This window comes from Numida meleagris, chromosome 21 (genome assembly GCF_002078875.1).
Source record: "Numida meleagris isolate 19003 breed g44 Domestic line chromosome 21, NumMel1.0, whole genome shotgun sequence".
Classification (NCBI taxonomy): Eukaryota; Metazoa; Chordata; class Aves; order Galliformes; family Numididae; genus Numida; species Numida meleagris.
In genome coordinates this window covers 587,854-613,392 of record NC_034429.1, presented here as the reverse complement: position 1 = coordinate 613,392, position 25,539 = coordinate 587,854, and the positions used below count along the sequence as shown (strand labels likewise).

At 47.6% G+C, this 25,539-nt stretch overlaps 1 protein-coding gene across 3 annotated transcripts in view; it reads right to left on the bottom strand.

Moving 5' to 3' along the window:
- EBF2 (early B-cell factor 2) overlaps positions 1–25,539 on the bottom strand; it is a 141,338-nt gene that overhangs the window by 112,271 nt on the left and 3,528 nt on the right. For 2 of the 3 annotated variants that reach the window (XM_021374819.1, XM_021374817.1), the window contains exons 1-6: positions 13,120–13,277; positions 10,541–10,697; positions 9,498–9,561; positions 9,137–9,192; positions 8,705–8,778; positions 2,901–2,969 (exon numbers count right to left, since the gene is read on the bottom strand). In XM_021374819.1, coding sequence (XP_021230494.1) covers positions 2,901–2,969; positions 8,705–8,778; positions 9,137–9,192; positions 9,498–9,561; positions 10,541–10,697; positions 13,120–13,250 — 551 coding nt within the window. In that variant the 5' untranslated portion in view covers positions 13,251–13,277. Of the gene's footprint in view, positions 1–2,900; positions 2,970–8,704; positions 8,779–9,136; positions 9,193–9,497; positions 9,562–10,540; positions 10,698–13,119; positions 13,278–25,539 lie in introns of those variants that run through there. The other variant, XM_021374820.1, reaches the window with a different exon arrangement.

Here is a 25,539-nt window from a genome sequence, read left to right as displayed (position 1 = left end):
TGAGATCTAAAAAAGCTGGAGCCCATATTTTGGGAACGCTTTTAGACTAAAGATCCGTCGTTATTTTCCTGCCTGTGTTCCAGTGGTCCTTCCAATCCGAGGTTCCAGTGCCAGAACATCTGCAGGAGCAGCATGGGAGGATCTGAACTGCGTCAGTGCAGAGGTGGTGGTCGGAGCCTGACCCGAGTTACACTGGAATTCTGGATCAGAAGAAGGTTGCAGGAACACAGATACCGTAGTGCATCTCACAAACAGTTGCCAGTGGGAGAGGGCACGTGGCAAATGTCAGTGGGGAAGCTCCATTTCGTATAATGTAAGCATTCGTTTCCAAGAGCAAAGGAAAAAATAACTGCAAGGGCCTTAGGATCTAAATCTAGTCCGCAGAGCAAAGGTCGCAGCAGAAATGTTTTATTCAGCATAGAAACTTTTGGAATTCATTCAAAGGGTAGAAAAAAAAACACCAACCACAGCAACATGGCTGAGGTTTTTTTGTGTTTTTTTTTTTTTTAACTGAACAGTTTCTTCCCTTCTAAAGAGAGACACAGCTTCCACGGTTTGGCAAGCACAAACCAGTCGTGTCTCCCTACAGCAACGAGCAGGTAAGCCAGCACAGCAGCCCGAGCATCAGTCTCTGAAAACACAGCAAGTGAGGGAAAAGGAAGAGAAACCAATAAAGGGGAAAACTTTGCTAAATGTGATGCTTTTGTTCAGCACAGCATCAGCTGGGAGATCATAACCTGCACTGATTTGAGTGCCTTAGTTAGCCCAGTGAGGGTTGTAATGTGCATCTCTAGCACGGTCAGAAGAGCACTGTCCTTTGCAGAAGGGCAGCTCCTTTGCTGTAGAGGGAACCTGCATGCCCCTCTACTTTTACAGTAGAGCAGCTTAGAGATTAGCAGTTAACAACCTGGTGACCTCCTGAATCCTTTCTGTTTGGTAGGCCGCTGCCTTGGCGGGGGGTGCAAGACAATTTCTGATTTCACACAGGCCTAAGCCCTACGTAGCCCCATCATCGTACAACTGGGTTCCATCTCTGCTCCCACACTTTAGGACAGCCCCCTACCACAGTTTTGAATATTTGAGTGCTTTCTGTACCAGGTTTTAACCACGCAGGTCCCTTCAACACAGCTAGAATTGCAATGCAGGTAGCACCTCCAGAATGCCAGTTAATTTTCTCTCACGCTTGCAGCAGGAGCAATGCATGTTAATTAACCTGAGCTCAAAGGGAGAACCTAGCACCTTCAGACAGCCGTGTTCATAGTTGGCCTCCATTTTCCTTCTAAATGCAAGGCTCTGCTCTTGGCATATATTTTGCACGTAGCTCAAGTCAGCAACAAAAACCCACCCACATTGCAATTTCTTTTCTTGCTTCACTTCCATCGCGTTTCATATCAGCAGGTCTCCAATCCCCACAGAAAGCATCAGATCCCGCATTTTGTTTGAGAATGGACAGCTCTGGCTCAAGATGACAAGTTCAGTTGGGGTAGGAGCTGCCTCCTTCATGGTTAACAGCCTGAACCCACACACCAGGCCATTGTCTTAGGCCATGCTGCTTCTCCAGCAGCGAGACAAGCTTCACAGAACTCCGACTTGATATGGGAAGATTCCCAAATGCAGATTCACACCAGATTCGGTCTCAATGTGCCACCAAGACAGCCCAAAGTTAGTTAGAAAACTCATATGATAATATCACCTTGACCTTTCCTATCTGCTGTTAATTGGGAAACGGTCGCACCGCCCCTCCCCGCTCACAGAATGTTGGGCTGGCTGGCATTTGCAGCTTTGGCCCAACCACAACTTGGAGAGTAGAAAAATAAAAGGGAAACAGTGGAGAACGGGAGTGGGAGCAACTCCATCACAGCACCAAACAATTCACAAGAACTCCGTGATGAAAAAGTGAAGGAGATAATTGCAGATCTTCCTTCAATCCAGCTTGACCATTCCGGATGCCAGGACAAATTCACAATAAATATTCTGACAAACAACACCTATCAGAATGTAGGCAGGAGATGCCAAACACATACAGACATAGAAAATGAATCTGCAGTCAGTCCATCTCAGCATCAGCTCTCCACCAGCCCCTAATGCCAGCTGCTTCAGGGAGAAGAAACTCTTTAAAACAGCTACCATAGAAAAATCCGTCTGGGGAAAAAGGTTTCTTCCTGACTTGTCCTTATTTGCTATTCTCCTTCTGGAGATCTTGGTTTACAAGAGCTCTGTTTACTCTTATATTTTTTTTTTTTCTCCCCCTTTTCACTTTGCTGAATTCCAAATCTTGAGCAATACTTCAAGTCACTGAATTCCACAGGCTGGTTTCCTCAGCCTCCACCAATACTGACAATTTTCAATGTACCAATTTGCAATTGAACAAACTGCTGCTCTCCCCATTTATGGTTTTTACCCCCAAAAAATGCAAGAAGAAAGCAGGCCTGGAACTGGAACTAAGTCATATAAGAAGTTGTTGCAGATAAAATTGCTCACAGTCCCCAGACCATCCGTTTTAATCCTCGGTAACGCACTGCATGTCTGCCTCTACCCCTTCCTTCCTCCCTGTGTTTCTTGGGGAATATTGTTGTTTTGTGAAAGAATGCCACTGAAGCTGCCAGGCTGCTCCGAGCTTTATCCCCTCCATGATCCGCTCGGATCACGTGGCTGGTGAGCAGGAAATACTCCAGATACAGACACAGAATGCTGAGTCGCAACGAAAATGGTACACACATGGAACATAGCTGAGAGAACTGAACTCCATGCTGTCCAAGCCCAGGTGGAGCGAAGGTAAACAGGTTTTAATGGTAACGAAGCACAGGTATCTCCAAACAGCAGACAGTGACAGAACCATCAATCCCTAAACACAACCCTTCAGGAGTCGCTTTGTGGAAAAATAAGGATTCATCTCCTACCTGTCGATGATCACGGGGTCCGATGGAGTCTCGTTTCTGTTGCCACAACTTTTCTTCTCGCAGCACCGACTGCAGAGAGGGAGAAAACCAAGACTGAAAGACCACTGCGACAGCCAGTAGGCAAAGCAATGAGCTCAGAGTCTTCTCCAAGAAGCTTCAGGACTCAATGAACACCTGGAAGAGTGACTGAGAGAATTCTGGCTACGATTACTGGAAGGGAGAAGAGCTACGAAAGGTGGGTGCCCAAATCCCCATTGGTTTTGGCCTGAGCTGGGCAGTCAGCTCCCCTCCACCTGCCCCAACATTCCCAAAGCAAACACAAGGTGGTCACACTAAGGCACCATTTATAGAAGACTTATAAATGATTCACAGATGTCAACACGACATTGTAGGCATGAGCATCACCTGTTATGTACAGTTACAAAATCCATCCAAAGATTCAAACTGGCTGTAAGAAAACAGTAAATGTCTTATATTTCAATAGCTGAATTGCTGTTTATCGAATACCTACAAACTTTCTAGAATCTATACTCTTACCAACATAAAAAGCTTCAGCACTACAGTTGGATCATGTTAAGGATCTGATGAGATTGTTCACGTTGGCATTTTGTCTGTAAATCCCTTTGCAGTTGGTTCAGTGATAAGCCCTTCCAATCAATCCTGCATCTACGCACCTTTTATACTGCACAGCCACCTGCAGGACTGCATAAAAGTTATAACCCCCTCTGATGAGAGAAGCATAAATAAAGCAAATTCAGGGAAGGAATAGAAATGCTGCATTTACTCTTGTTTTTTTTTTTTAAATCCTAATTAAAAAAATTAACAAAGAGCCAGTTCGTTGCTTGATTTGCACAGAGGTACCCATTGATGTGAATGCTGCTCCCTGCACTTACCATATATTTTAAAAAATAGTCTGTTCTCCAAATTACTCTGTTTTAAACATTTGTCTTAGAGCAGCACTGGAACCCATTAGAAGTTTTAAGGAACCAGGCATTGTTCCAAACCCCCATATGCCTCTGTTGATCTACCAGATCAAATCTTAAGTTGCATTTCCAAGTGACTTCTCGCACGTTCTGCTGAGGTTGTTCAAATGTACACCTACAGAACCAAGAAATAATTCGGGCTTTTCATGCAGTGGTGCAGTAGGTACCCAATTCATTTACAAAATACTCAAGACAGCCAAAACCTAAATCTCAACACACTGTTCTACGCCTTAGGACAACTCCAAGCAAAGGAGTTAAGACAAGATGTTCGAATTCACTGAAATCGGGATAAAATATGGAAGAGCAGCTTTTCTTTTCCTTGAATATTCAACTCTAAATAGTTAAATATTTAGACCAAAAAAAAAAAAACAACCACCCCACACCTCTTTGGGGTATGAAAACCATTCCAATGGGAGCGTTTCCTCCCTGAGTTACAGTGCAGCAGGAACTTCCCATTGACACGCTGGGATTGCCCAGCAAGATGAGATCCAACGGAGCCACGTGAACAGCAGCTCTAACTGTTCCAACATTTCTACACGTTCCCTTTGCCTCAAACCTGCACTTACTCATCGATGCCAGTCCTTTTAAAATAAAAGGAGATGCTAAATATTTAAAAATCCCTGGGGCAGACCCTCGAGCTGCTGTAAATTGTCATAGCTCCACTGACTCCGGTGCAGCTATGGTAATTCACACTAGCTAAGAGTAGCTCCAATCCCTCCTACTCCCAACTTTGCTTTATTTAAGTGCATCTTTAATGCAGTTCACTGCCTAATGATTGTTTCTATAGAACAGCAGAAAATGGTAACTCAGAGGAACATGAATTTGCCGTGCACTTTTGACATGCCCAATATTCAAATGCATTGGAAATCACACCGGGAACAAAACGCCTTCTGGTTTCTGTGCAGCTCCAATAAAACAAGAGGAACTCAATTTTTTTTTTTTTTAAATACTTTATTTATTTTTTTTAAAGACATTTCCTCTGTCTGCAGCAATACTAAGTGAGATATCCTTTAGTCATGGAACTTATGCAGATGGTCGTAACAAAAGTATATTTGATAGCACTACACCAGAGCATTGTCTGGGCGGAATAAACCAGCAGCACATTTGTCCATCTCATCCCCTATGCCATGTGTTGGCACAGCGTTTCGGATGAATTATGTGAGATCAGAGTGCACTGTGGCTGGGTTCTGAAATAAGTGCATCCTGTTTTATTGCATAGCTGGCACAGTTGTCGCAGTTTGGAAGTATATATTTAGTAATACTTAGAACTCCTTCCTTCTAAAACTGCAGTTTATAGCTAAAGTTGCCCAAATATTTTGCAAATATCCACATTCTTATCACTCCTCACTCTTGGGCAGCACATCTTTGCTGCGTTGCTACCTTTGGACCGTCCATGCTTTTGGAGCCACAGCAAACACGAAGGGGCAGAGCAGTCGCTCCTTCCCAGTGATGGACGGTTCAGAAATCCATCAGAGGCCTTCATAAGGACTAAGGAAGTCTCAGCCCCAAGGTTCAGCAGAAGTACCCCTCACATCTTCAAATCCCCATTTCCAAAGATTTCATCCCAGCGCCCAACTCCTAACAGCCCCGCTGGGTTTGTTTTACACGCGCTGCCTAACAGAACTGCCTCGTTTCCAATCGCAGTCAATGGCAAAAATCCCAAATTCTGGTGGGTCCAGGATCAAGCCTGCAATATTATCTTGGAACCAATTATTGGCATGATTTCACCAATCCTTCAGCTTCTGCTTCCACGCTGCGCTAGGGACATACCTTTAGAGGTGCTCGTTTGCTTAAAACAAGAATATTCAGGGCCAAAGATTTCTTTCCTACGCATTTTCTACTGCGGCACTTTCCTATTTAACAACCTCTACGGCTTGCAGTATCAGCAGCCCTGCAGAAAGAACCCCAAGCAAACACAGAACCCAAAAACCTCACGCAGACACCACCAGACCTACAACCCCAGCAGGTTCGTGTCACAGGCGACCTTACACCCTTCCCCCCCCCAACCCCAAAGTTGACTAAAATGGTTTTAAAATTCAACCCTCCACTTCCCTACCCAACAACACCCCCCCCCCCCAAAAAAAAAAAAAATCTGTCTCTAATTTCAAACTCAAATAAGCTCGCAGCATGGTGGCCTTTGTTTTGTTTTCTTCTCCCCAACTCCTCCCTGCAATTGCATAACAAAAGTGTCTAAATTCACACCATCTGGCCGATAAAGCCACGGGCCCCAGCGGCCGCCTGGCCCAGCTGATTAGAGCTGCTGTCTGCTCCGAGCCTTGTGGCGAAAGTCACAGCTGTGGGGCTCGCCTGCGCTCAATGCAGCTCTGTTATTAGCCAGCTGTAGGCCCTGAGACTACTTCTGTTCGAATTATAATACCTTTTAACCCTCTGAGCATTGAGGGCGTAGGGGGTTTGCCGGCGACAACCAGTTTCCTCTGGGTTGGTAATTGGAAGAAGGAGAAAAAGAAGAAGAAAGGGAGAAGGGGGAAAAAAAAAAAAAGTGATTCTGGGAGAGGAGAGCATTTACCTTGATTTCCATCTCCCGTGTGCGTTTGCCAGAGATGCGCCCAATAGGAACCCGTTCCCGTTGGGCTGCAACAACCCCAATACAAAACAAGACAATAAAACAAAACCCACCTTCAGAAGGGCAAGTAAATAAATAATAAAAGCTCCCTCGCTCGCGCGGAGAGCGCTAATTATTGGGAGCTGAGAGTTTAAGTTCCGATGGCTATGACAGATCGGCGCAGCCGTATCAATATTGAGACAACTCTGCTGCTCAGCGCGCGTCTGTCACTGTCTGAGTGGGAGATGGGGAGTTTTGGAGGCACTCATCTCTATGCAGCAAAAAAAAAAAATAGATCTGCGTATGTGAATATATATAAGAAAATATGAAAAAAATACAAAAAAAAAAAAGAGCCTACCTTCAACTAGCAAGGATGGGAAGAAGGGGAGCAGCCAGCCAGACAGACCCTTCTTTATAAAAACAGGAGGCATCAATTTGGACAGCAGAGCGGGTACAGTGCATTAAATTTTTATATACCGTTACGATTGCAAACCGAACTGGGGCTTTAAAAATTGATGCCGCCACTTAAGCAGCACACAATGAGGAGCGTTTGATTATCGCACTTAAAAAGGAAGAAAATAAAATGTCAAGTTTAACTCGAGTTGGATCCGTTCCCTGGGCGTTATTCAAAGTGATGGGCGTAATGCCTCGCTGGGATGCGCAGCGTCCCGCTCGGGCGTGCTTTAAGGAAACAAGACCTTTAAAAGTGAACGTCTTGAGGAGGATCCAGGACACGGGATGAGAAGTGCTTCACGTGGGGAGGACGTCCCCGAGTTGTAATTCTTCCTTGGCTAATTGATCAAGCTGGAAAGTTGAGTGTAATCTGATTAACAGTTTGTGGTTTAGGACGCTACCTGAAATCGAGGCCTGGGTGTGCATCCGGGCACCAGCACAGGCCAGGTGTGTGAAAAGTGAACAGCACAGAAGAACAAAAGTGAACACCACAGAGAAGAAGCAAGGAAGGAAAACAAACTCCTTGCCTTTTAAAGAAGTGCATCCGATGGGATGGCATTGCCTGATAATTGAGGTTCTGGAACAGAACCTCTCTCCAAAGAGGAAAAGCAGATAAAGACCAAGCGTGCCAACGTGTTTTGTCAGCACAAATAGAAACCCGATGGCACAGCGCTATCCCTTCCCTAACACTCACCCACCACAGAGCAGGCTTCCACCAGTCGTGAAAGCATGCGTGTTCAAATGCATGCACAAGCGCGTGGCGTGCCAGAAGGTGACACACAACCCTTGGATTTTTGCTGCTGCATCTATGGGTCTTGGTCAAGCGCGCACTGGGTGCATCTCACGCAACGGACGCTGTTTGCACACACGTGTGATTGTTGATGGAAACTAACAAGGCTCATTTTCTTAATTAATGGGAGCAAAACAGATAGACACTGTGCTTTTGCTTGATTCTTATTCTACTTAATCAATACGTCAACGATTCCTTTTCTTTTAAGCACTGAGACATTCTCAGAACAAGAAGCCTGTCCAAACACGTTGCTGTTACCGCTCTATTAATAGCCACTAATAAAAAAATAGTCTGTTAAAAAAATTGAGGACTATTAATATCTCTAATAGTCAGGAAACTATTTTATCAAGTGGCCACCGGCAGCGTGCAGAGCAGCAGCGCAAAGCCCAGCGACCTCACCTCCCCCACCCGTCATAAAACATCTTCAATACAGGTCAAGATCACTTTTGCTTTCCATTTTATGCAAGAACATTCTATGCACAATTTAACATGTTTTAATATAAGAGCGTTGACTGTTTGCATTGTTATATTTATCGAAAAGAAGATCTAATGACGTGAGAACGGGGTAAGTATTAAGTTACCATGGAAGCATGGTGTACATACATAAGGTACATGCAACTTCAGGTTTATACAGATGTTATTAAAAACATCCTCGTGTTGCCCTCTAATTTAGAACACTGCACATGAAAATTGGGTCTTTTTTAATTAAAGGATAGAAACCCTCTAAGCATGGCTCACAAAGTATAGGAAGGATTTGGGTTTTGGTTCGGGAGCTTTCTTGCATGGATGGGTTTTTTGGGAAGGAGGGGAACTAAGCAAAATTAAAGAATGTTGATTATGTTAATTTAATTTAAAAAAAATTAAAACATTTCAAAGGAAAACCTTGCATAAAAAGTATTTTTACGTGGAATCTCTCTGACAAAAAAATAAAAACAAGCCCTTCCTACCTATGAGTTCATTGGAAAGGCCACTTCAGCATCTACGTAATCATCGGCCACCAACAAAAGCATCTTACCTGCACATGACTTCATGAGTGAGCAGAACTCTGCACATTTCAGGATTCTTGTTCTGTCCTTCGTAAGTTATGGGCTACAAAAATGAAGACAAGGGGTAAGTTGGCAGCGTCTGGGCTTCCCTTGTGATCATAGCCAAATTGGAGGTGAAGGGTTTCTCTGTTTTTTGTTTTTTTTTCCACCATGGTTTGCAAATAGACGCCCTCCCCGTAAGCCCTTTGGAACAGGGAGGACAGCTTATATAGAAATATTGGTAAAAAGAGGATAGAACCTCAGAACGCATGGAGGGAAAATAATAATAATAATAAAAATAAAAGAAAGAATGACATAAAACCGTAAGTTTATTACCCAACAAAACCCAAACAAGACACAACCAAACAAGAGGCGAAGCAAAGAGCCAAAGAGCAAGGATCAACGGGACGGGCCACGCTCACCTGCTTCGTGACGGAATCAATGAGCCTGACGTACAGATCCTGTTCAGTCCTGACACCTAGAGCGAGGCAGAAGAGGAGCGATTAATGCAGGCACGTCTCTCTTTAACACAGCAGAGCATGCACGGCTGTTGCATCCATCGCCCAATTACGCATCCTCACAAACACCGCTGCGTTCCGTTTCCTCCAGCGCGCTCCCCGAGCCCGGCGACGCACGCCGCTTCGGAGCTCACCCCGACACCGAGGGGACGCCAGGGAAGGGAATTCCAATGGATTTCGCTGTCGTTTAGAAACCACAGCGGCAGCGCCTGCAAATCCCGCCCCGGTTCATCGCCGACGGAAGGGAGCCGCAGGGCGCACTCACCGTTGCTGTACAGGAGCTGGAGTTTGTAATGCGTGCCGTTGTTGGTCTTTTCGTTGCCTTGCTCCTGAAAGAGAACGAAAACCAAATCCTTGCAGAACTTCTCGGGCGCGTTTCAAAGGCAAAAGCTGCTCACGGCGCTGCAAGCCGCAGCGAAGTTCATTAAAATTCCACGAGGTGAATTCAGCCACGGGGACGTATTAACCTCCGGAATGACCCAGGAGAAACGACAAAATACCACGGGCGTCTTTTTCTGGGGCAGCTCAGGAACTTCTTGTCCTCTCTTGGTTGCTATTTATTGGGCTCTCAAGGCGATGCGCCGCGCGATGAACGCGGCCGGCTCAAGGCAGTTAACATAAAGCAGACTGAGAGCAGAAATGCTTGGTGGTTTTGGTTTTTTTTCTTTGGTTTAAACGTGTTCAATCGCTTTGCAACGCTGTCACTACTGATACTTATTTCCTGCAGGTTACATTACAGTGTTTTCTTGCAGGATTCCCCCCCCCCCTTTCAATTCCTAACAGATACGCAGCTCTGAGCGTATTTTACAATTACAAAAATCTTTCCCACGACTCAGAAAAGAGACCGTAAAAAACAAGAGCACGAAGCAACGCACAACGCTTCACGTATAGATTTAAAACACAGAAGCAAATGCTTCTCCAGCCCAGGCACTGACTCCGGAGCCTTGAGAAGCACGCACAGCTCGCCCGATAACAGGACGAAATTCAGGTCGTGTCCCCACTCCTGTTGGGGAACTAATAAAACTCGGCCGATCCGGTAGATTTAACCAAAATAAAAACAAATAATTTGTGTGCGTGCGTCCCAATGAAATTTTTTTCATTCTATTTCTAGGGGATGTAGGAAATCCCCGTTGTGCTGGGGAGGCTTGAAAGCTTTGCAGCCCCAGCAGCTCTTCCAAGCACCTGAACCCTGCAGCAAGAGCCGGCTGCGTGGTGCTGGGAACGAGCACAACAGGTATTCGATGTCAGCAGCTCTACGGGGAGGAACAGGACAGATCTAAAGAGGAAAAGAAAGATAACGAGCCTTACTTTATCGTTTTCTACAAAGTCCACAAAAGCCGTCCTCTCTATTTCCACGGGCTGCCCTTGTCTGTCGTAGAGAGCCAGAACAAAGTGAAAGAAATTGGATTTCCTCAAGTTGGAGGGTGGTTGCTTTTCAAAGTGAGCTCTGGACAGAGCTACTCCGCTGTGGAGGAAACACATGGGACAGGGTGTGAGGGGAGAGACAAAGGCGTTACGAGGTCGTGCAAAGCAACGGACAGAAGGGGCAGGGGGAGCTCAGGGGAAGCCCCGGAGCGCTCGGCCGTGCGGGAGCGGTGACAACCGCCGGGTCCGGTCCGGCCCGGCCCGGGGCAGCGCGGAGCCGGGGAAGGGCTCTGCCCCATTCGGAGCCGTCATTGGCACGCACGGCCCCGAGCGTCTGAGCTGCGCTCGGAGGACAGACAAAAATAATTTGCAAGAAATAATGAAAAGAAAAAAAAAAAATTGCTGGACGCAATAGTTGTCTTACTGCCTTCTCTACCCGCTTTTTTTTTTTTTTTTTTGCTGGATGCAATAGTTGTTTTCCTGCCTCCCCTGCCCGCTTTCCTCCCGGCTGTCATATTTCTGCACCCCGAAGTGGGAAGTACAGGTAGCCCAGCGCTTCCACACGCCCTGATGGCTGCACATCGCACCCTCGTTTGCTTCTCCTGCAGAATACAAACGACCTGCAAGCGGTTCCTACCAGCGGACTGAGCTAGGACACGTACACCCCGGAGAGAGGCATCTCGTTCCGGGCAGAACATCTGCTTTCCTCAGCAGCAAAGTTCGTCACCGGAGTCTTAAGTCACCGACCTGCCCGCACTGCTGCTCGGCTTTTCAGATTTAAACAGAGGGGATCTGGGTTCATTAGCCCCTTCCCTCATCTTGCCACCGACCGCAGAAAACACAGCGGTGCTTCCCACCTCGGGATGCTGGAAACGCTTTTGTGTCTCTGCAGCAGCCCGAGCTGCGTTTGGCAGCGGAGTGTGTTGTACCTCCCCTCTCCAAAACGCTGATTTCTACCTACAGCGGAGAACAGGGGTGCAGGGCAGCACCTCCCCAACACTTAGCACACGGGTTAAGCCCAACTGCCGGACATGCCCGGAGTCACAACAGTTCACTTTTCAGCCCCCAGAACAGCAGCGCTGCGCTGGCAAAACCATTCAACTCTTTCGCAGAACTACAGATGTTTCCCTGCCTTTCCCATTGCCAAACAGGTACGGTGTGAACTCACCACATCCGCCACAACTGCACCTACTCTGGGGCTTCCTCTCCCTCTGCAGAGAGGGACTTGGATTTCTCGGTTTGTCGCTGCTCTTAGAAATAACCCGGCGCTGCTTTCAACCCCCCAACCCCCCCGCCCTGCCCCAAGCCCGGTGCGCCCGCATCCCTAACGCTGCCGCGAATTGGAGGCTCCTAAGGAACCGTTTCCTTTTCCTTTCGCTTTCCCCAGGAATAAAGGTCCCCCACCCCCCCCCCCGCCTCACACACACACCGAGTTTATTCAACCATCTATCGACATTCAGACAACTCCGGTAACTCCTCCCATGGTGCTCGGAAAACCTTGCTCACGGATCGGGGGCCGTGGCTGGACTGTTTCTGTAAGAAGCCTCTCTCGTTTTGGAGTCCCAGCCGCTGCCCCATGTGCCCCTCGCTTTGCCCCTATATAAAATAAAACCCAGCTTACTCGGGGGGCTGATTCAGCCTTCCCCTCCCAGTGCTACGTTGTTGGTTTTTCTTTTGAAAAACGGATCCAGAGAGCGATGAGAGGAATAGAGGTATTAGTTAAAAGAGTTTTGATCATCTCATCTTAAAAGGGAAGAGAGCGGAGCAGGGGTCCTGCACCAACTTGGCTGGGGAGGGGATTAAAGAAAATAAAACAAACAGGGAAGAAGTGGTGTGTGTGTGTGGGGGGGTGATACCAAGCACTAAAGCTCAACCAAAGGAAAAAGTAATTAATTAAATCACGAAGCCAAGGGCCAAGCCCCAGGCGGGGTGCGAGCAGCGGGAGCAGGGCACGCCGCTCCCTGCACCCACGGGTTTACGTTTCGCCAGCGCACACGGTAGCGACAGAGCCACTTGAATTAAGTAAAACAAGCTGGGTCGAGGGGAGAAGGAAGGGGCGGGGGGGGGGAAGATCTGCGTTTGAGTTGATTTTTAAACTTGGTCCGCTCCTATTCTGCTCCGTGGCTCGGAAAGTGGGAAAGAGCCGTCGGTGTCGCTGGTAGGAGCGATCCCCTCCGACACAGCTCTTGTGCAAAGAGAAAAATAGAGGGGGAAGGGGGGGTTGAAAAAGACCCGATCCGATCTCTGTCATCTGACCCCGCACTGGATTTTAGGAGCCCTGTTTCTCTGCCGTGTCCCTGTCTCTGACTGCGCTGCCCTGAACCCTCATTGACAAGAGCAGACCGGGGAGGGAAGTGGGGGGGAGGGTGAGGGGACAGAAAGGGAGAAAATCAATTTAATATCAAATGCAAATAAGGAGGAGAAAAGAAAAGGCTGCTGAAAAAGGGGGGGGGGGGGGGAAGGGGGAAAAAAAGAAGAGGAAAAAGCGGGGGAAGAAGGGGGAGAAAGCCGCTCACGGTTACCTTTGTGCCGCTACGTTTGCATCCACAACCCCAACGTTTCTGACCCAGGACCTGACGGAATCCATTTCAGAACCCAGAGATTTGTCTTTCAGAATCGGTCCTCTTCCTAAAGTATCTTGGATCCCAAACATTTAAGAAGTCTATTCCAGCTAGCAACAGTTTCCTTCGGGTGGGGGGGGGGAGGGAGGGGGGGGATAAGGGAGAAGGAAAAAAAAAAAAAAAAAAAAAGAATACGCAGCTTCTGAAATTGACACACACAAATCCCAGGAAAGTGGAGGAGAACTTCAGCTCTGAAACTTCTGCTGTTAAGTGCTACGTGTGTTTGAGTGCCGTCAAATGGGGGGAAAAAAGTTTCTCCTCTCGCCAAGTGAGAGTCACGCCGATTCAGCCTCGCCTGGGATCGTCATCTTCCAAAGGCAGGAGAGGAAAGCGCATCCAGAAACCGACGGCCGTTAACAAGGATCACCTGTTTCTCGAAAGACACCGAGAGAAGGATTGCTCGTTGCCTAATCCGGAAGGAAACAAACAAAAAAAAAAAGCCTCGGGATGACTCGGGGAAGAAAAGAAGGAACGGAGCCACGGAGGCTGATGACACCGCGCCGGGAAGAGCCGATCCTTCCCCACCCCGCCACCATGAATGGGTTACAGCGCCGGGAGCGGGCGCGCCGGGAAGGGGGCGGAGCTTGATGCCATATAAGGGCTTCTCATTTGCATACCACGCTCTGATTGGAGGAACCGCGGGCAGCTCTGGAGCCGCTCGGCAGCGGCCCGGGCTCCGGCCTCGACCAACCCCGGCGGCGCGGGGCAGTCCCGGAGCGGGGCGACACCGGAGCGTCCCAGCCGGGGCCCGCACCGCCCCGCACCGCCCCGCACCGCCCCGCCTCCTCCGTCCTCGTAAAAGCAACCGCACAGGGAGCCGGCCGATCGCTTTCAGGCGGGATATTTGAAAACACCGCTACCACCACCCACCCCAGTACGTTTGGAGGGGGGGGCTCTGAGCGCTGCGGGGCACAGGAGGTCGCGCCACCCGCAGCGCTCCCCCCGCGCGGGGCTGTCAGCTCGAGCCCCGGAACTTTCGGTAAAAACGATGTAGGAAAAAAAAAACCGTTAAAGGAAAGCGGAGTTGTGCTGGGCAGCGGGCCGCTACGGTTTTATTTATGAAAGCCAGTCGGGCTCGCTGCTGTTTTCCTTCTGTGTTCTGATCAGGGCACAGATCTGCCTCCGAAATCCATATAACACCAACGCGAAAACAGATTTCAAGACAATGAATGCAAATCTGTGCTCAGAGACCATCTGCCAGATGAGGGAATCAGATGTTCGGTAGTTAAAGGGACAGCGCGAGGATTTCCTCCGCTCATTATGCGCAGCTCCTCTCCTGAACCTGCTTTATTTTCCAACGGGATGAGACTGAGACCGAAATTAAAGCTGCGTTTCTAGCTCCTTGCCCCCACCCCCACCCCCGCTTCTATTCCCATTTCGAAGAGCCGTCTTTCTGTTCCGTCATGCAGTTTGTGATGTTTGGGTACAGTTCTCCTAAAAAAAAATCACAAATAAAAGTCTTCCCGTAAGATTTTCAGAGACATGCCTCCTTAGTTCAGGGCAAAGCCGGGACTCTGAATTATTCCGTCTACACGGGTGCCAGACACGGCAGGAGATGGACGGGTCCATGGCACACGGGCTCTGTTCGAGGAGATTGACCGCTCGGAACGCACCTCCCCGAACCGACCCGTGTGCAGTCAGCGATTGGTGCGGGGCAGCAGAAGGGGCACGATTTGAACAGGGAAGAAAAGCAACCGCAGTTGGATGCTGCGATGGAGCAGGCGGGCAGCGCTGAGAAATCGCACCGCACGGATCCAAGATTTAAAATGTAGAGGGGAAAAAAAAAAAAAAAGAGGGTGATATGCTCAAAACAAACAAAGGTAGGGACACACCGAACGCACAACGTGAAGGGACGGGGACTTTTTGCGCTCAGCTCCACGATAGGCACGGGTCCATTTCCCCGGCTCGGAGTCCCCTCTTTGCACCAGGATCGTTTTTGGCAGTGCCACCCCGATCGTTTCCGCATCGATTCCTAAACCCGGGCCAAGGATGGGAGGGGGGTGGCGGTGGAATTCCCACTTGTGCTAACCTTGGCTGATGTGTTCACAAGGAGAAAGTGTTTCCTAAGAGCCGAAGTCTCTCGCTCGCAGCGGTACAGCCAAGTCTGCCCCTGTACCGCGTTAGAGGCGCTCCGGTCGGATTCAAAGCAGCTGCTCCATGAATCCCAGCGAGCTGCTCAGAGGAGCCCGGTGGGTTCCGGGACCGTGCCAGCTTTGGGAACAATGGGGACTCGTGTGCCGTGGCCCCGGGGGGGGGGGGAAGCAGCGCTTTTAGGGATTCATAGCGGGTCAGAGGGCAACGGCGCGGGTCAGAGGAGACGCGCTCCCCTCGCCCCAAACAGCTGCCACCAGAATTCGGCACTTCGGGGACAAACGAGCGGAGCCGATCCCCGGCGGGGCTGCGGCCGTGGGGCGGCCCGGGCTCCACACGCCGTGCCCGGGGCTGGGGGAGGGGGGGGAAATGGGGGGAATCGTGGGCTCAGCCCCGCGCCGGGGACAGGGGGCGATTCCGGATTTGAGGGGGTGATTTTTTTTTTTCCTCCCCTTCCATGAAGTTTCTCTCTTTTGCAATGTATCTCAAGCAGGCGGCACTTAAGCACTTCTACATTCGCAACTCCGCGTCTAGAACCCCTACTTCGAGCAGCAGGGTTAGACACAGTTTGCAAAAAGCGCAGCCCTCAGCCTCTCCCGCTGTAAGTTCTCCAAGAGAAATCAGCATTCGCACGGGTGCAGCCGCCGATTTGCGCTGGGGAGGAGGTTGCTGCGGTTCGGTTGAGGGAGTCAGTTCCAGCGGCAGGCGACAGGTAAACACTGCAGAACCGCGGGGTGGGCGAGAGCATCGGCTTGGAGGCGGGGGGGGGGGGAAACACACACACGCAAACAGAAAGCTTTTCTTAAAAAGACCAAAGCCACGAGCAGCCCAGCTTCCCCACCGCGCACACAACTCGCTCGAAGAGATTTTAGAGGCAGAAGGAAGAGCGTGTGCGAGGCTCGGGGAAAAGGCGGGGAGGGGGCACGGAGCCCCGCAGCTCTGCACCCAGCGGGAGAACCCTTCCCCCCGCCCCTCCGGGGATCGCCCGGAGAGCTTTTCTTCCTCATCCGAAGGGGAAAGAGAGGAAAAAAGCGACTGTTAGTGAGCGCCGGTTGTTTCCTTGTGGAGGAAGAGCTCTCCCCCTCCGGACGGCCGCGCTCGGAGCCGCACGCCGGGCTCCGTGGGACGCGTGAGCCCGTTTGGATGCGGTAAAGCAAGATGCTCGTCTTCCTCGAGAGGTTTTAGGCACCAGAATCAACTTTCACTGCGCCTTAAGAACTCCCAGGAGGAAGGAACATAGACACTGAAGGTAAATGCTGAAGTCCTTTTTAAAGCATAACCTTACAACTGCTGTTAGCTCCTCTGACCCTTAGGGAGAAAAAGGTGAGAGAAGAAACTCAAGCCACGGCCAATGAAGGCGCTGAGAGGGAAGCACTTCGTTCTTGCTCTTGAATTCGTGAGAATTCAGCATCCTTCAGATGTCCCAAGGGAACCAACCGTAGGTTACAATTCATTGTCAGAGGGAAGAGGACAACTCCTCTTCCCCCGACGATCTCCGCGTGTTTCATCCCACCACCGCGCCAGGAAATCAATGCCCCTGTTTACAAACCCTTCCCATTAAGCCCCTCACAAAGCAAGCTGTTTGCACGCAAACACGCGCCCGTGGTTTTGAAAACACAACGGTATTTGACAAACGAAGAGCTCCCCGAAAACAACTCCCTGCAGCCCAGCAGAGCCAACAACGCAAGCAAGCCGAGAAGCACGGGCAGATTGCGCTCCTGACTCGTGTCCTAAGGGCACGGGGGCACTCGGGGCTCCTCCGAATCGGGAACGTACCCCCCTCATTTACAAGACCACCCACTTCACTGAAATAGAAACGTACAGAGTAAGAAGGACGGCTTAGTAAAGTGATCGATCCAAGAGGTTTAAAGCAGTTCACGTGCGTGCAGCTAAATCACGAATGCAAGCTGGGTGCTTAGCTGGGAACGGTGCATGCAAGACAAGGGTGTAAAAACACAGTGCTTTGGGTTAGAGCCGTTCTGGAACCTTTTGTTCACTAGAAGCTCAGTTTTATCTCAGAAGCAGAGCGCTCGACTGCATTGTTGGAAAAAGTTTTATCTCCAAATACAGGATTGGTCCCCATCCCTCCTCCCTGTGCTATTTGGAAGCATCCAGAAATAAGGTTTCCCAGCGGTGAGATGCTGAGCTGTACCTGCTCTCTCCCCTTCCCCCTTGTGTCACAAAGTTACCGCTGACCGGAGTCAACTCTCCCTACTGATCAGTGCTTATAAACCATGCAAGTTTCAGAGATGCACACGCCACATCCATGAGCACTGAACAAAAGGATGCTTTCCAACTTCCAAACGCATAAGTAAACATTTAATAACTTCTTCTCCACCTCATCTTTCCCAAAAGAGAAACTACTGTTATCATCGTCTCCTCTTCGAGTCCCCCATTCATTGCAATGAGTAGGTGCTTTTCTCACTAGAACAGAACAGCACATCTGCTAGGTTTTACATCCAGCTTTTTAAGATACTTTTACTGCCTTTTGCCTAGCATAGCTTTTGGAACACGTTAGCAAATAATATTTTACCATCGGGAGTGCACGTTCCATTTTATTTTATAATGCAGACTAGAGAAGCCTTAGAGCTGAGCTTGTTTTTGTAACCACACGGAGCCTTGAACCAACAAGCACATTTGGGAAGAACACTTCGAGTGGGTGCACATTTGTGCTTACCATCTCTCTCATTTGCCAGTTTATGGAAAACAATCAAGGTCAGCTTTCAATGCGTCTTAGGATATCAATTACCCAAGTCAATCTTCAGCAGCAAGCAGCAAAATTTGGGTTCTCAGAGCCCTTCTGGTTCCACCACAGACACAGGCTGATGACCCAACCCCAGCTGGGAAATACATCCTGCACAAGAAACCAGACCAATGCAGACACAGCGAAGAGCAGGACCACAACCACTCATTAACGTGAGCCTAAAGTAGCTCCCAGTCCTACAAACATACTTAACCTATATTAGTCACAGGAGTGGTCTTACAGAATTACTCGACAATACACACACACTTCACCATCTGTACAGGGAGGGCCTCCTTTTTCTTTCTTGACTCAACTCAATTCTGTCTTTAACAGGTGTCTGACTTTAATTACATGAACACTCAGTCTGAAGCGGTGCCACAGGGACGCTTTGCCCACAGAAGAACCAGCAAACCTTAAGCCCCCGGCTGGATGAAAATTTGGTTTTTCAAGTGTTTCAAAACAGAAAGGACTGAGAACACTCAACTTTCTGCAGACTTCAAGGAGGAACCTGAGCCTGATAAGCGAGGAAACTCACTTATCAAGATTCTGAATCCGGCTGGAGGTTATTGGTGCTGCCACCATACAAATTACAAATTGAAGAAGATATCTCTTGGGGATGGTCAGTAATCAAAACATCTGCCTCCTGTGCCTCCTTTTAAAGGATCTGGTACTTGAAGCTAAGATATAACATACAAGAAGCTTAATCTAATCTGACTAGTCCTATGTTCTTTCCATAAGGCAAGAAGGAAGTAGTTAGAAGCTCAGTATATCATAATTAGAGCTTCACAACCTTGGAGAGACAGCTCTGCTCTCCTCTGAAGTGTGTTTAGTAATTTGAAGAATGCTGCAGTGTTTTTCTCTTGATTTGGTGGAACACAACTATTAGCACTCCTAAATTCACGAAGCTCACTGGACTTCTCCCTCAGCAAACCACATTTCAGAAAGCTGCCAGTCTGCACCAGCAGATTCTGATCCTGCAGATGTTTGCACTTGTAACGCAAGCAGTGAAGCTGAGGGTCCATAGCACCATTGGTTCGCAACAGGTTTCTGCAGGGTTGGGGTCCCACAGGTGGCAGAACTCTGAGCTTCCATTTTTTGGAGAGCTCATTCCAAATTATTAGAACCTACTTTGATCCCAGACCCTTTCTAGGGGAAGGAACCATGAGTTTCAGGCCTTCTGTGCTATTCCATTACAATTTACCCTATGCTCTGCTTCTTTCATCACTACTTCTTAAGTATTCATTTTTAGAGTAAATAGAGATGCTTTGAAATTCACACATCCCTAAATGGTTCTGCTACTTAAAAAGGACTGGGGCAGCCTGACCAGACATCATTACATTTCCATCATCAGTATTAGTTAGATGGGGAAAAGTAATGTTTTACTAAATAACCTGATACTATTCCTAGTAAAGAACATTGCTAATATACTTGAAAAATGAAAGGCTGTACCACGGGCCCTCTGCAACCAACCTGAGATGCTACAACAGAAGGAAAAAGTATCCTCCAGCTTTGTGCCTGACAGATGCTGGTTGTTGCTGTATATCTGTACATAACAATCTCAAAGTTGCTTCTCAAGCATGTTTTCCATAAGCAAAAACTCAGATCAGAAAAAATGAAGCCTGAGGACAGATAACATCTGCATACACCTGCAGAAGATGATGGACCCAAGGCTGATGGGCAGTATCATGCCTGGGCGCACAGATATTCAATTACAATTTACTCTCTCTCCTTAAGGCATTATAGAGAAAAACCCAAATGAATAGACAGTGTGAGAAGCAGATCTCTTTCCACAAGCTCTTGGATTCAGCCAGTTCAAATTAAGAAATCAAGCTAAGGGCATCAAATGCAGGTTAGTCGATAACAGATAAGAGCAGAAGTCAGACTGGAGTCTGAGTGGTGAAGGACTGTTGTTAGCACAACACAAAAAGGCACCTTTAGAACAACCAGAATCAGGCTGTGCAGCGGGTAGGTATGCCCAAAGTAGGCTTCATTGTGAGCCATGAGATATTTTAAGCAGCAGCAAGCCTTGAGATCAACTCAGGCATGTTTTCCTCATTTATTGTTTCTACCATAGTTGGGAGAATAAGAATTGCCCCATTCGCCACAGTTCATCAGAAGATGTCTCTGTTGAGGGCAGTCCTTCCATGGCAGGCTGCCCTAGGTACAGTCACTGCACACCAGTTGGCTAACACCAGGTAAGGGCAAGAAGGGGAACAGAAGAGAACCAGTTTTCCACACGCATCTTCCCCCAGTTTTTAGTTACCTGAGAAAGTGGTAAAATCAGCTTTTGGTCACTCCAAGTCCACAGGACATCAATGAGAACAGAACTGATGAATGAGTTCAGAGGGGTTCAGAACACCACTCTGAACAGACAAAGCTTTGTCATCCACGTGTGCTCTTTGGCTTCAGAGAAGGAAAACACACTCTGTTGTTTTCAAGAGCATGTGTTCCGAGCATCTGAAGGGTAGAATATGTTGGAGCATATGGCATATAATTTCTTTTTCCATTCATAATCTGCAGCAAGACAGCAAAAATCAGTTCTACTAAGTACAGGCTCCAGCTTTCATTTGAAAACATTTCCAGTGCAACGTCCTTCTAGCAGGCCTACTTAGGCATCATCCAGACAGGCCATTACCAGCAAAGTAGCAAGATGTTTTCATGGCAATGGATGGGCTATAGGATTTGCTTATAGCATGTACACACCATACAGCTTTAAGACTCTCCTGCTGCTGCTGGGTTGCAAGTACAAACAGCATGGGATGATGCCAGCAATGTACTGTGCTTATGTGCCACCCTGGTGACCGGGGTCTAATGCAGATGGAATAAAGATGCTTCACTGCATTGCTCACCGTCCAAACTTTACAAGAGACCAAGAAGGAAATAAGAAATCAGAGGCACAAGAGGAAACATGACTTCACCTGAGGACCATGCTATAGCCATGAAGTCACTCTAGGACAGACACTCATTTCTCAAGGCTTGCTATCTGTTTACTTTCCCTTTCACTATAATCACCTATTTGGTCCAAGTATTCTCCAAGCAATCCATGGGATAACCTACAGTAGCTACAGCTGCCTCAACTATTTCTAAGTAGGCTACACCTTACCCTTCACCCGCAAGAGAATCTCATGCCCTACCAGCTTGTGGCCCAGCAGCTCCAACATTTGAAATTCTCATGATTTTCTGCTGGGTGGTGGTCTGGGTTGTCACTTTGAGAAGTGGAGGATGCAATTAGTCTCCCCCCACCTCACGCTGTGAGCAGGCACCCCTACACTCAGGGCTTCCTACGCTGACCTTGACTCATCTGTGCTGCAAAGCAGCAGGAGGGGGCTGGGCACCACCACCACACACTGCCTAGAAGGCCAAACTGCAAAGCAGCACAGCATGCGCAGCATCTAGAGGGGTAAAGCGTTTTGCAAGATGGTTGATGGCATCATCTTCCCCCCCCCCCCCCCATGTAGAATATGAATGATGTTAATGGTAACAGAGCCTACAGGCAATAAAAGGCTTTTGCAGGTATCAAACAGCTTCCAACTTTGCTTTGGCTCCCTGCCAGCCGCTACAGCCAGCCAGCGCTTCCTACTGGGGTTTTAGGACCAGTGTCTACCAAGTAATTACACGGCCTTACTGGTTTCCAGTGAGACAGCAGATTGGAAGCTAGGTTTTGGTTTAGAAGACCACAGAAACTGGAAAAGAGGAAATTGCTATTTCATAAATACTTAAATCAGTGGCAGATATGCAACTATGTATAAGGAAATTCTTATTATTCTCATAATCAACTGAGAGAGGTCAAAACAAGTATGGGTTGGGAAGCTAGACAATAAAAATCGCTTCTAAGATCATTATCCCTTGTTGAAACAGCACATAAAGGCCCAAACCAAGACTGTATCGCTCCTCTCTTGATGTGGATTTGTAAAAGAATTCCAAAGAGAACTTCAATAATGCAAGAAATAAACTACAACTTGAAATACAATAGAAGTATTTTTCTGAGCATCATTTGTCTTGCACCACACTTAAATTAAGCACGTTTGGCCAGTTGGTAAGTGCTTACATCTCAAAGCAAACAGCAACCCCGGTATGTTTCGCTGTTTTCCTGCTAGCCCATAATTTAGCCAGGCAGGACATGCAGCATACACCACCAACTAGTCACAGTACAACACAAATGGTCAAACAGGATGTTTCTTCATTATTCATAAGCTGACGAACCCATTTTAATAAATACCCAAGAACAACGCAGTCATCCAAAGCCCCCACACTTTGTTAGAGTCAGGTTAGCCTGTAAGTTGAATACCTTCACTCATATAATAAAGAAACCCTTTCTTGATCTTCCTTTTTCCTTTTTCACACAAGCACCAAGGCAACTTTTTCCAACGCCCGCATTAGGTAAATGCTGTTGTATTATTCCTGCTCAGTCACAGAGGAAGTGGGAGCATGTGGAAGTCAAAGTTACAGCAGGTCAGCTGCAAAGAAGGGATTCAACCTCCGGAGCTCCTGATTCTGGGACAGTGCTAGCCATGAATAGGGATAATATTTCCCCAAGGCTCAATTATTGGCACATTTGCCATATACCCTGCAAAATAATAACATTTAAGAAGAAACCATCAACAGCCAAGACACAAACATCTGTTTTAAGGAACACGCTGTGGGCTGGGAACAAGACAACCTTTGCCTTTCCATCAAGTTTTGGTTGAACGAGCCAATTACATTGACTTCTATTTCAAGTATTATGTAAGGACTTGAACCATCACGCTTGCACACTAACATGTATACAGCATACAAACATACATTTATAATCTACATAACAGTGTACGTAACTTGAGATATTGACAAAGTATTACAGAATTTTATAATATTCTTCAACAGTTGCAAAGATTCCTACACTTAAAATGGGGAGTAGAGTTTACAAGTCTTAATTATTAAACAGAACTGCCATTTTACACTGGACTCGAAGATAGAAACTGAACATTTGATCATCTGATGCATTTCAACATCCGCCCCAGTTTCCTTCCCCCTAGTCTCTTAGGTACATTTGTTGCTCAGAAGTACAACAGAGATAGAAATCAGAGACTTGACCAGGGAAAGTTTGGCCATCGGTTTCAGCAATAGCGAAGCTGCTCTAGGAATCTGATTGCTGTCTTCACAACTCCCACTGGTGTTATACTTGGTGATAGTAGAACCCCAAACTTAAGATCAGAAGTGTCTTGTACAGGGTGCTACACAGCTCTAGCAAGAAAGCCGATGTATCCAAGAGTTTAATCTGCGTCAAAGTCAGCAAATGGGGGTTAGAGGAAATAAAAAGGCACACTAGTGAATGTTCAGTGTAAAAGCAGGACTGAGCAGGGAATGGGAATCCTCAGTTGACATATGCCAGCCATAAGGATTTTAAGTTGCAACTTAATGATTTAATCCATGTAATCAGGTTTAAGGCTCTCGATAGCATAGCAGATTAATTCTGACCTGCATTTTCCCACCACCACAATGAAGATCACCTTCTAATCAAGAAAGATAATTCTTAACAAAGGGAAACGATTACCATCTTAAGTCTAAGGAGTTCAACAGGCAACTTTCTCCTCAGTAGCTGATAAAATCTGGAAGTGAGTGTGTGTACACAAAGGGGGAGAGTGCTACTGAGCCTTCACTGCTCTCAGAGTCAAGGTGTTGATTAACATGCTGATAAGGCAGCACTCTGATAGGAAAGAGGCCCTACAGAGGCAATGGAATGGTCTTGGAGAAAGATTTGGCCTGCTGGGGGAACAGAAGCAGGAAGCAGTATGGTGGAACCGATGACTTGAGATGATCCCAACAGCAGCACTTCCAGCAAACTGGGACACGGGAAGCTGACAGCACAGCCTCAGTCATTTGGGTAGAAAGACAAAAGGCAGATGTGCAGGATACAATTCAAGTGCAAGCCTGGAGGCTCAACTGCAAGAAGTCCACATGTCAAGAGAAAAGGCTCAGCACTGTTTTAGTCCAGGTCAGCCACTGGTGAGCACCCCAGCCGAGCCCATTCCTCAACCCATCACTTGCACAGTTCATTAACAACTAAAAGAAATTGCAAGGGCACTTCAAGAACTCAAGAACAGAAAGGATGAGAGTGAGTTAGGCACTACATACACACAGTGCTTGAAGAGGCTGCACAGTAGATAGGAGGGAAATAGAAGGATGATCTATTCAATTTACAATTTGGAAACAGAGGCCTGTAGAAGTTAAGCCACTTGCCTGAAATTGCACAGGAAGCCAGGAATTCTGCCCTCTGCTAATTCTCTAACTGTGGTCAGTCTTCTTGAAGGGCAGAAATGTTATTTGAATTGCTTAATAACTTGGGTGGGAGGAAAAGAGGAAAGAAGAGTATTCTCATGTAATAAGAAATGGCCCTTCCATCCAGGACGGTCCCCTAGACCCTTGGTTCGCAGTGGAACAGATGAAAATATTGAACAGTGGATTTCTATTCCCAAAACAAGCCCCGTTAGCACACAAGTCGAACCTGCAGCAGCAGCCGCTGCTCTGTGCCGTTTACCTGTGCAATGCCACCATCTTGTGGACTGCACAACCACAGCACCACACCAGCATCTTTTCTTTAACAGCAAGCAAAGCTTATGAGTTGTCTTTCCTGATGAACGCCCTTTTGCTGTTGGCTTTTGAAAGAGATTTGCTTCGGTTTCACTCACAAAGAAACTAAATATCTTTCCGGTATTGGACTGCCAAAATTTAACAGGACATCGTTGTTACGGAGTTAAAAACTGCTCTCAGCACCATAACAAAGAAGGCTACATTCACTTAAGGAGCATGACCCCACTCCTCCCAGGCCCCCAAAAAGCCTCCCTAGTGCTGTTACTCTGATATAGGTGCCTTCTTCTGAACCATGCTGCACTCCAACAGGCTTTCCCCTCTCAAGTTCACTTTTTCCTTCCAGCACGCACCTCAAGGTTAAGCAGACTCCTAAGAGCTTTGCTGCTCCCCACTTCTGATACTGCCAGTGCCCGCTTTGTTTCCCAAGTAACACTTGATAGAAATGTTTGCTCAGCTGTTAGTTTCTGCTCTGAGCTTGTTTTGCCACTGCCTTCTTGCCTGGCACTACCGACTGCTTTGTCTGGTCTCCAAGACCGTAGAACACCTCTGCCCACATCACGACACGCACAGGAAAGTACCTCCACCTACACAGCATGGAGAATTTGGCACTAGTGGTAGGGTCAGATAACCAGGACCACAGAAATTAAACCTCTGCAAACTGAAAACATTGCAGCATCAAGCCTGCTCCCCAAGCACCAACCCAAAGGGGATCCCCACAATGAGGAATTACCATCTGGATTAAACCCAACTTTTGGTGCCAGTGTAGACCTCATCAAGAACAACTTGTGGCAGCAAACTGAGGAACAATCCCAGGTTCAACTAGCAAGTTATTCAGGTTATATAGCCTGTAGCATGGACATGCCCTTCTCCCTATCCATTAAATCAGCATATCACACCTTTGCAGCATGACTGAAGATCCA